Below are 12,969 nucleotides of genomic sequence, written 5' to 3'. Positions count from 1 at the left end.
GTTAAAGTAAAATATACTTTTTGCGTGTTTTGGGTGCAGTAGAAACACAGAACGCAATTTTGTGCGTGTGTATTCCGAGTGAGTAACACATATGCGTTCGATACATTTTTTCTTACGGAAAAAGAAACGCTTGTACCTTGTGAGTACACCAATACAGTAGAGCCTCGATAGTCCGGACCCCCGATAATCCGGTGAACGCGGTAATCCGGACGGCAAAATTCCATTTGTTCGTAAATAGATTTTACGAGAATTCCCGCAACCCAATTAATCTATAAGATATTGTTATCGACAAATACAATTTTGTCATTTTTATTACCTGCTGTTCCTAGTACATAATAAATCGATACCCGATAGTCAGTTCGTTTACTTCTTTCTTGTCGAGTGGTTATTATTCTTGTTTGTTACAATGGCTCCTCGTAAACACGTAACTTTGACTTTAGATCAAAAAATTGAAATAATTAAGCTAATAGAAAATGGCCAGAACTATGGTATAATTGCTGAGAAGTACGGAATAGGTAAATCGACTGTTGGTGACATAAAAAAAAATAAAGACAAAATTATGAAGTTTGTCAGCACAACTGAACGTGGTCCAGGCACACGTAAAACTTTAAAACAGCCGGAAAATCTTGTTCTCGAAAATGCTTTATTTATGTGGTTTATGCAACAGCGGAGACAACACATTCCGATAAGTGGTGAAATAATTTGCGAAAAAGCACGTTTATTTCACCGTGAAATAACAAAGAAGGAAGATGGTTTCACTGCTAGTAAAGGTTGGCTAGACAATTTTAAACATCGTCATGGTATTAGGCGCCTTAAAATAACGGGTGAGAAACTTTCGTGTGACGAAGCATCAATCGAACCATTTCGAAATGAGTTACAGCGAGTCATAAATGAAAACAATTTGGACCTAGAACAAATTTATAACGCTGATGAATCCGGTTTATTCTGGCGAATGTTACCAGAGCATACATTAGCATCAAGTCATGAGAAAAACGCCCCTGGGAGAAAAATTATTAAAGCTCGAATAACATTCATGCCTTGTGCTAATGCAAGTGGAACTCATAAGCTGCCTTTGCTCGTTATTGGGACTGCACAAAAACCACGTGCGTTTAAATCAGTTAACCTTCCCGTATGCTATCGTGGACAAAAAAATGCTTGGGTCACTCGTGTTTTATTTTTAGACTGGTTTCAAAAACAATTTGTTCCTATAGTTCGTGAGCACCTTTTAAATGTAAATTTACCTCCAAAAGCTTTATTATTGTTGGATAATTGCCCTGGACATCCATCAGCAGAAGAATTACGTAGTGATGATGGCAACATTTTTGCAATGTTTTTACCTCCTAATACTACAGCGCTTATTCAACCGATGGATCAAAATGTAATTCAGAATATTAAATTAAACTATCGTAAGTCTCTCTTAGTTAATGTTCTTGCTGATCCGGTGCATGGTGAAAACCTTGTTGATGCTCTAAAGGCCATAAATTTAAAAGACGTAGTTTTCAGTCTTGCAAATTGTTGGAAATTGGTCCCGCCAATGCTCATAAAGAAATCGTGGAAACACTTACTTCCTTTCCAAGCAGAAAATGAAATCGACAAAGTTGTTGAAATCGATGACATTCAACTTTCTACGCTCATAAACCAGATACAGGAAACATGTACGAATAAAATGTCTGATTCTCAAGCACAGGAATGGGCTTGCCGTGGCGCAGACGAAGATTTAGCGAATCATGAAATCTTAACTGATGATCAAATTCTACAAATTGCAGCAAAAGAGGATGATATTGACGACGAGGATGAAAGTGGCTCAATCAGTACAAGTAAAGTTTCTCCTTCAGAAGCTGTGAATGCACTGAATACTGTATTGCAATGGGCAGAAGATGAGAACATGGATAGCACTGATATTTTGTTGGTACGTCAATTAAGAGAACTCGCTTTTGAAATGAAAATTAAAAGTATTATTCAGAAAAAAATTACCGATTACTATACGTCTTAAGTTCTACATACATATTATTATAAACATTTTTTTTTGTAATTCATTAGTTTAGTTTTAATTTAATTTAATTATTATTCTTGTAATTTAAAATGCAATAAATATAAAGATGGCGAAATTAAAAATAAAATCTTAGTCATTTGAGTAGGTAATTTTGAAAAACCTCCGGTAATCCGGAAAATCGATAATCCGGACGATGCTCGGTCTAAATTCGTCCGGACTATCGAGGTTCTACTGTATATTTATTTTATTGTACAAGTGAAGTGCGATTAACTGTACAATTTCTGGTAGTGTAAGCGAGACCAAAATTGTTAGTGCTTTAAAAGTTAAAAAAACAGTTATAAGAGTTTTGGGTGCAGTAGAAACACAGGACGCAATTGTGTGCGTGTATACCGATTAACTAATAAATACGCGTTCGATTTTTGTCTTACCGACAAGCGATTAGCCGACAAGCAACGTTTGTGCCGCGTGAGTACAATTTTGCTAACCGTGCGTCTACACATATACGCCAAGGTGAGCAACGTTTTGTAATATACTCATATATTAATATTAGGATTGTAGATTTGGTTTTTAATAATTTAAATAGTTTTTTTATTAGTTTAATTTTCTTTCGTCTTTCAAAATTGTATTTAGTTTATTTCAAAAAATATTTTAATTTTAATTCTTAAATTATTCAAAAATTAAGTAGTTATTGTTAAGTATAAATATATTAATAAAAATCAACCTCCTTCATTACAAATTTAATCTTTAATTCAATTAAATCTTAATATGATATGAATGACGAATAGCTTATAGCCTTAGGTTCGAAAATTACTAAATTAACAGATACATATTCACATAAAAAAATCAGAACTTATTGATCTATGCAAATCTAAACAATTAAAAAGCGTAGGAACCGTAGACAATCTAAGGGCTAGATTATCAAAATATTATAAAGGGATCACAGAATTAGACGACATTGAAGAAACCTTAAGCGAATGACAAAAATACGATGTTCAAGAAAATTCAATAAAAGATAAAATCAACATTAAAGATTTACTCATACAAAGTAACTTAAGCGATTCAAGTCCGGAAACAAGTAATATTACTAAAAATAAATCAATTACTAACACGATTTTGAAATTAACGCAAATAAATTAATCACCAATATAATATAATAAATTCTATCGTCCGACATCAAAATTAGCATTAATTGAAAATTAATACGGATTAAACCCTATCGTTAGATATCAAAATCAGCGAAAACTATTTATTATTGCTAAACCCGTGTGAATCTTTTCATTCATATTTCAATTAATACTATTATTCAACTCTAAATCAATCATAACTTGGTTAAATATTTTACGCAATGACATCCAGACAGAAACGTATATCAAAATGAATAGTGTTGAAAATCCCAAAAAAACAAAAGACAGAAAGACGAAGGAAAGACAAGAATAGAATGAAAAACGTATACTTTTATAAAGATCTGGCAAAATTACTAGGTACGAGTTTGTAAAAAGCATGTGTAGAAATTTTAAAAAATAATAGTTTTTGTAAATGTATTTTGATAACTTAACTTAATTTTTATAAAAAATAACAATATATTATACTGTGTAATGCTTTTTTTTAAATAGTATTTAGTAGATAATAATATTTGTATAAACGTATAATATTGAGTATGTATTTTTAAAAAATTTGGCAATGACTACAAAAATAAAATCTGGTTATTTGTATTGTAATTTTTAACTGTAAAAATGTATTTTTAAATAACTGTACTAAATATTAATTGTAAATTGGGAAAATGCCTGTTTGTATGTAAAATAAATAAAAACTTGATATTGAATATAACTTAATTTTAGTAGAAAATAGTAATATATTATATGGTATAATGTTTTTTTTTTTTAAATAGTAATTATAGTATATAATATTATATGGTATACTATACATTCTATATTATTTAAAAATCATAGCCAAATTAATTTGAAAACGACTAAAATAGCTTTGGTCGAAACGGGAAAGGTTGATTTTGGGCGAAATGAGTGCTGCCCATTGAAGTAGGTACCAAAAATGTCAACATTTAATTAAGTTTAAAGTTAAAAAATAATCGATCATTTCCGATCAAAAGTCATAAACTATATGTACGACTTCGAAATTACAACTTATTTTTATACATGGTATTTAATGACTCATAGTTTTTTATTTCATTATTATGTGATTACTAATTTACACAGCTCGTTAAGTTAAAAGTTAACTTTGAAAAAAAAGTAACTTAACTTAGTGTAAAGTTAAAAAAAAAACCAGAAACATAATATGATTTATTAGATTGTTTTTCTTTACGCTCGAAAAAATTACTGGGGAAATTTAAAATGATACATCAAAGTAAAAACTCATTCAAACATTTGCATTATTCTTCGGACCAAAATTAACTTAATTTAGATATTTTTGAAATAAAATAAAGTTAACACGTTAATCTTGAAAAAATAGTAACTTATAAGGTTAAAAGTTAATTTGATTTTTAGTAGAAAATTATATTGACAATATGATTCAACATTATTACCAGAAATTTGGGCAGAGAAAGCAATCGTATTTATTGTACAACTAATTCGTGCAAATCTTTTCATTACAAATTCAATTCACAATTGTATAGTCAAAAACAGTCAACTTTTTAAATAATATTTTAATATAAAATATTATATTAAATATTATTCAAGCTGATATTACTATTTTTGTAAGGAGTTCTAATATAATAAAACCTGTTAAAGTAAAATATACTTTTTGCGTGTTTTGGGTGCAGTAGAAACACAGAACGCAATTTTGTGCGTGTGTATTCCGAGTGAGTAACACATATGCGTTCGATACATTTTTTCTTACGGAAAAAGAAACGCTTGTACCTTGTGAGTACACCAATATATTTATTTTATTGTACAAGTGAAGTGCGATTAACTGTACAATTTCTGGTAGTGTAAGCGATAAATATTCACATAAAAAAATCAGAACTTATTGACCTATGCAAATTTAAACAATTAAAAAGCGTAGGAACCGTAGATAATCTAAGGGCTAGATTATCAAAATATTATAAAGGGATCACAGAATTAGACGACATTGAAGAAACCTTAAGCGAATGACAAAAATACGAAGTTCAAGAAAATTCAATAAAAGATAAAATCAACATTAAAGATTTACTCATACAAAGTAACTTAAGCGATTCAAGTCCGGAAACAAGTAATATTACTAAAAATAAATCAATTACTAACACGATTTTGAAATTAACGCAAATAAATTAATGATTCAGGCAGACAAAATTTTGGACACTAGTAATACCTTATATCAAAATAGTTAAGAGCAAACCTTTTTTTTTTTTTTTTTTTTTTTATTTATTTGAAGAAATCTACAATCTATACATGCTTTTTGTATAATAAGTAGGTTTGATATATGAAAGGTAAAATATGGCATGAGTAGTTAGATTAGGGAAGATACCCAGTGGTAACACCCTGTAAGAGCAAACCTCCGACAGTAATTATAACAATTTAATTAACTTAAATCCTAACGAATCAACAAAAAAGAACACATATACGAAGATATCGAAAGTCCAATTAAAACTGAATCGAACTTAAATACCATCTTCTTTAGCAACTCAAAATTTGTAATAGAAAGCACACCTGAAAAATTAAATAATTTAGAACATAAAACACAACATGGAAAAAATGATAATTAAACCCAATAGTTTTTCCGGACAAGGAGACATCAAAACATTTATTAGACAATACGAAAGGTTAAAAAATAAATAAATAAATATTAACGTAAAAAAGATAGGCAAGTGGTTGTCGCTCTGCTGTACAGTAGGTTAAAAGTCAGTCACTGTAATGGATGGTGTTCAATCTGAATTCAATAATATAATATCATTGTATAAGAAAAATTAGTAAGTATATTAAATTTAATGATATTTGTAATAAATTGTAAAAAAAAATTGACGGGTGTTAATTTTACAACACTATTTGTACACTTAGATCATTTTTCAATCAAACAACTTTTTTTTAAATACATATGGCAATTGTTTTTTATAGGTAAATGTTGAAATATACAATTAATATTAATATTTAAACCATGTAAACACACGTGCGTGTACATTGTAATTTCTGATAGATAATTATACAGTTACGATATAGCTGTGCAAAAATTTTACTATCCCCTTCTATATTATATAGGGATACGGGAAGACCTAAAAATGTGCATATATATATATAGGGCCTTTGATGTATGTAATACTCACTCACACGGACACTGTCATACGGTGTGTATAGTCACAGATAATTGTCCAAGTTGTACGTTACTTATATATTATATTATACATAATCATAATATAGTCGTGTTATTACTTATTGTATTAATACTAAAGTCATTAGTTCGTCAAGCTTCACTTTCAACAGTAATTAAATTGTCTGTTTTAATTGATAACAATGCCTTGGAAAACAGTTTTCAGAGAGTAGGTAGTTGGGCATAGGTATGTTTGACGATAAGATTTTATGGTTTTATTATATTTTCAAGTCTTTTGTGTTATCGCTTGAGTTTTAACTACAAAATAATTATTAAATTTTAAATTCGATAAAATTTGTCAAAATTCGAACTATAAATGCTTATAAATAAAATAGTGTTTATGTATTTTTAATATTTTTCAACTGCTATTGTAACAATATATTAAATTTATATTTACCATTAATATTTATAGATAAAAAACTAAAAAAATTGAAAACAGACAACGTTTGTAAACAGCTCCAAATGAGTCATATTATTTTGAAAATTGTATGGTGTATAGAAAATGCTAATATAAACATTCAGTGAAATTTCCAAGTATATACAGTCATTCGTTTTTTAATTACAACAAAATAAGAAAATCGTTATATAAGATATCGAGTGAATATCAAATGTTGTAAAAATATGAACTCCAAACGCTCATTAAAATTTAATTTGATTTGCTTGTGGACATTATTTTTTTGATAAGAGCAGAAAAACTTATGAGGAATCTTGTATTACATTTTCTAATCTTAGTTTTAAAAAGAAAATTTTTTTATGAATTTCTAACTCAAAATAATTTGCAAATGTTCGTCATTTTACGTATTTTGTCAATATTTAAACTTTAAATTCTTATAAAAAAAATTGTGACTGGATTTTTAATATATTTCATCTGCCTTTGAAACATTATACTATAGGAGTCTTCTATTAAATTTTCAATCTTTTTTAACCACATAATCACATAAATGTGAATTATAGTCTTAAAAGGATGTCAGTGCACTATTTGTTTTCTCTCTGTGGCTCAATCGCAACATAGACAAAACACATTAACGAAGAATCACTTTTTATATTATGTTTTAAGTAATATTTGAGTAAAATCACCCATTACAAAAACGATATAAAATTATATTTTTGAGAAATGCTATATGATTTTTTTCGTTTAACGTTATTATAGTTTTGAAAATTAATTTCATTTTTGATTTCATTTTACATTACAAGTAGGTAATAAATTATAATTATTTTTCAAAAATTTATTTTATTGGTATTTTTTACATAATTAACCATTCTGATATGTATATAAATTAAGGATATAAAACTATTTCGCATTGTTCGGGTTATGATAATTTCAATCGTTCTCGAGTTTTAGGGAATATTTAACACTAAAATCCTATTTTATTATTTTACGGGAAAAAATAATTTTGTTTGCAGTGCGCTGTTTTTACCTTATTAAATAATATTTATCTTAATTTTTCGAGCAGTTCCGTATGACGTAAAAATCGAGATTACGATGGAAAATTAAATAATAATAAAACGTATTTTTTGGTTCAATATTAATTGTTTAAGATAAATTAAATTAAGTGCATTATTTTGTATGTTAGAGCGATTCTGTTTACATAATATATTTAAACATTTGTTTTATTCGACACTTACAACTGCATATATACCTAGTAATCCTAAAAATATAATGCATAATATACATCAATAATTATTGTCTTACCAATAAGGTATAATACATTTTGATGTTTGTAATAAATAAATATACAATTTAACGATCTCATAATTTTGTTTTAGTTTACCAACGACATGGGTTCTTCTCAGTCTTCTTCAAAGCCTTCGAAGTGTTTGAACAGTGTTAAAACATTTATAGAGTATAAGAAATACTTTTGAAAATGTTTTATAAATTATTTATAATTATAATTACCTAAAAGTTTTTAAAAACCTGATTGAATTATTCGTCATGAAATTTACATGAAAACAGCTTCTCTACATTTTTAAATATATATTTTAAATAATGAATGTCTTGCACGTCAAATAAGTAATGGCCAATGTCTAATACCAAAAACGATCATGAGCGAATACAGTCTGTCAGCTTATATTAGTAATTGTGATAAAAACTTATGAGGAATTTTGTACCAAAATTTAAAATTTTCAAACATAAATGGAAACATTTTTATTGACATAATAATTTTTTTTTCATATTTCAAATGACCATAAATAGTACAAAACTAGTATAAATATTTTGTTTGGAAAATAATAAAATAAACATATTTTGGTGAAAATGACATGGATCTAACAAAATATTTTATCAAATCGGCTACATTTAAATATAAGAATAATAAATGTTATCAAATAGATATGATCAATTCTGTAATAGAATAACTGAATCAACAAGCATAATCAACAAGAACATAAGATGTTCTATAAAAACCCATAAAAAAAATCAAAACACATTTAGTCTAAACTCAGTTCGTATAGTTTTCAACATTAAATAATTTCCGTGTTTTGTATTGTTATTTTCCATAACCGATGACCATTACACATGAGTAGGAAATAACGGCAAACACACACAACTACAGTATAACCAACATTAATTGTACCTTAAAATAATAATTTTAATTAAATAAATTAAATTTACATTAATCAGTAGTCAAATAACATTGTTTTTTCTATTTCCCTGCATAGTACCTATGTAAACACAGTCAATACAGCCTGCAGTTGTACCTAGATATAAATATAATAAGTATTTAAATATTATTGTTGAATTAGGTATATTTTAATAAGCGATTTTTGTAATATTGTGTTCGTGTTACGGGGAAATGATCAATAATAAATAATTATAGGTACCTATATTTATAATACGTCATTATTATGATATTATAGTGGTTGCGAACCGTTACAGTGTATCTGAACAGTGCCTCATTGTACATATTAATAAGTATTATTTGTCACTGACAATATTTTATTTTTTTTTAATTGATCACGAAGCCCGGCAACCAAGGCCATTAGCTGTTTGTTTTTTGGTTTGTAGGGGAGAAATTGTAAGTTTGTAAACACGTGTATGTTTTGGTTAAGCAGATTTTTTATTAGGCACTCGTAGGTATCTGCCATGCCCGGGTGTGGGATGGCTGCACTTCTCTCCGGACAACATGACTCCTCGGCCGGGTTCGAACCGGCGCTGGTGTGGGTCGCAACCGACGCCTTAACCCAGACATCAATTGTTTGTTTAAAAATATTATTATAACATTATAATCACGAATAAATGCATTTTATGGCAACTTACTTATTGTATTGACAAAATTAAAGACAGATAACGTTTTCTGATTTTAATTCTAAAAAAAAATTTGAAACGAACATAATGATGTCTAAAAATAGTTACATAGGCGCAATTATCTAGGGTGGGAGCCTAGAGCGTAATAGCACTCCCAATTTTAAAGTAAGCCCCCCTCTCCCAATTTTTTCAAAATTAAAATTCAACAATTATGTATATGTTTCTAATGTGTAGATAGGTAATAATAAATACCTAACTAATATTTCGTGTTCTTGGGTCAATTACACATTCGCGCTAACGATGACAGGTTTCTAGTAGTTTAAAATCAAAATTTAAATCCTATAAATGTAAAATGGATATTATAAAAAAAATAATAATACAAATTATGTCCGAAATCTTACGTTAATACAACTAATTTGATAACGTACAACATTATACAAATCATAAAATTGTAAAATCACTATGAACTCCATTACATAAAAAACTTATATACATTAAAATAAAATTATATTCAATAAATAGTATGTTATTCACGATTCACGCGGCTATATTATATTGCTATATGCGGCTAATACTCGTAATTTTGACAGTAATTCAAAACTATAATTTGAAAATATAATACAAGTGTAGTGGATTGGAAATATTGTATTAATAATTTGAGATTTATAAAAGAGAAACACTGGATGTTGTTATAATAACGAATTAGTTTTTAATTTTTACAGTAGAATAAATATACATTTGAGTTTACTACGAGAGGTCCGCGATAGTAAAGTGACGCACAACGGGGGAGAGGAATCTACTGAACGGTATGACAGTCGGTGCAATGCCAGAATACTCCGACTATTGGCCCATGAACTGCGACAGATATATGATCAGTGCAATGACAGAATACAGTAACTATTACACTATTGACCGATATAAATACTGTCCAATAGGTTAGGATGTGGAAATTTCTACCTGAAATGCGCAAGTCTGCCCGGGTAGGTCTTGCTACAGATCAGGTAAAAGACTGGTGCTTGGTCTCTTTATAAAAAGTAAGCGAGATAAAGACATGGTGGTTTTTAATAAATAGAAATACAATTTCGCTTCAAAATATTTAAGCACTGATGAAATTTGTTGGCGATGCGTGAAACGTACGTGTTCAGGCTACATTATACACATCTAAATCTAAGGTGGTAAATGAAGAGGATATTTTAAACACGACCATCTTCGACATAATCATAATTCTTGTAGGTTAGAAAATCAATTTACAGAAGTAGGCGTAAAGTTCTTCCCATTATTCCGACTACCATAACTGAATCACATATGGCTTTAAATACACCAGAAACCACTTTTACTACAAGAAATGAACCATTTGTGTTGGTAAATGATTAAATAAAAAATATTATAATTTTTTCTTGAAAAACTAAACATTTTTATGTAATAAAATTAGTTAAGTTTTGCGATTATTTAGTACAAAATTATATTTCTGAGGACAGTGTCCTTAATCCAACATTATGGGCATGCAATTCAACGAGCATCCAGCTCACAACAAATGCGTGTGAATCTTTTCATTCATATTTCAATAAATACTATTATTCAACTCTAAATCAATCATAAGTTGGTTAAATATTTTACGCAATGACATCCAGACAGAAACGTATATCAAAATGAATAGTGTTGAAAATCCCAAAAAAACAAAAGACAGAAAGACGATGGAAATACAAGAATACAATGAAAAACGTATACTTTTATAAAGATCTGGCAAAATTACTAGGTACGAGTTTGTAAAAAGCATGTGTAGACATTTTAAAAAATAATAGTTTTTGTAAATGTATTTTGATAACTTAACTTAATTTTTATAAAAAATAGCAATATATTATACTGTGTAATGCTTTTTTTTAAATAGTTTTTAGTAGATAATAATATTTGTATAAACGTATAATATTGAGTATGTATTTTTAAAAACTTTGGCAATGACTACAAAAATAAAAGCTGGTAATTTGCATTATAATTTTTAACTGTAAAAATGTATTTTTAAATAACTGTACTAAATATTAATAATTGGAAATTGGAAAAATGCCTGTATTGTATGTAAAATAAATAAAAACTTGATATTGAATATAACTTAAATTTAGTAGAAAATAGTAATATATTATATTGTGTAATGTTTTTTTTTTTAATAGTAATAATAATATATAATATTATATGGTATACTATACTTTCTATATTATTTTGATTATATTGAATTTAAAAATATAAGAAAGTCGTTTGCAAGAGAATTTCATGACAAACTCAAACTTGTTATCAGAAATTTTATCACGTAAAAAAAAAATGAAAAAATATTATCTTTAACGATTGAAATAGTTTTATTAATCTAGACACTTTTACACGTAAAACCTATCCCGCCTTGAATCGGAGTAGCTAAAACACATTTTCTAAATCATTTATATTTTTGATTTTAGTGATCCGAAAATCATTTAGTTTAAGTAATACGTATTGTGAATATATTTATAACATTCTAGTTTATTGAAGTTGTTGACTTAACACCAAAAGCTAAACTAACACTAAACAATTCTACTCAAGGATGATTGAAATTAGCATAACCCCATGAATTTCAAAAAATTCATAGTTTACGTAGGTACGTCAGTATTAATCAAGCAAAAAATGTAATTTACGATAAATTTACAATTTTTAGTTTATTTATTACGTTAAACAACGTTTTACGGAAATCAAAATTTAAAAAAATATTTAAAAGTATAACATCGTTAAACTCAATAATCAAATAACATCATAGGTAACATACAATAACATCCTCTTCCCGCAAAGTATACATGAATTACACCCTGAATGTTGAAAATCGAAGCATATTTTGCAAAATAGATCATATTATTTGCCCCGACGAAAAACGGATCAAATTGTCACGGTATATAAATAAAATCAATATTTCTTACCGTTGTAAAAATGAATTGTTTTCTTTATATTGATATACAAGAGAGCAGAATAAATAACAATACGAAATACAGAAATATTTTAATGTTGAACAAATATGGACTGAGTCTTGAATTAACGCTTATCGTTTATCGGGATGGATTTTTATAAAGAAATCTTATCGATGATTCAATTCTCGGATATGTAGTAATGTAATTGTATATCCTATATTTCCGGACAACGATGTAGTAGGAATCCTATCCCATTTTGACGATTATTTTTAATTTTTTATTTCAAACGATTTTATTTATATAATATTATAGTTAATACTTTGAATATCAATATAAAGACAACAGTTCATTTTTACACAAATTTTATAACTATAATGTATATCTAACTTTATAGCTTTATAAAAACTCACTTTATTCACATAATGCAGTCAATATGTTTAAGCAACCAATTATTAGAGTAGACTAACATTTTGAGTCTTAGAATCCGAGAATATCTGAGATATAACAATTCTTCCGAA

The 12,969-nt window shown here is 27.7% G+C and overlaps 1 protein-coding gene across 1 annotated transcript; it reads left to right on the top strand.

Annotated features, from left to right (window-relative positions):
- Positions 1-406: 406 nt before the first annotated feature.
- Positions 407-12,100, top strand: LOC132938187 (jerky protein homolog-like). The gene is made up of 4 exons (XM_061004890.1): positions 407-1,909; positions 10,466-10,531; positions 10,764-10,892; positions 12,035-12,100. Exons 1-4 carry the CDS (start codon positions 407-409, stop codon positions 12,098-12,100), a joined length of 1,764 nt encoding a protein of 587 aa, XP_060860873.1.
- The last annotated feature ends 869 nt before the right edge of the window (positions 12,101-12,969 follow it).

This window comes from Metopolophium dirhodum, chromosome 1 (assembly GCF_019925205.1).
Source record: "Metopolophium dirhodum isolate CAU chromosome 1, ASM1992520v1, whole genome shotgun sequence".
Taxonomy (NCBI): domain Eukaryota; kingdom Metazoa; phylum Arthropoda; class Insecta; order Hemiptera; family Aphididae; genus Metopolophium; species Metopolophium dirhodum.
The sequence above is the reverse complement of the archived record's forward strand: the minus strand, read 5'-3'. Positions and strand labels throughout refer to the sequence as shown.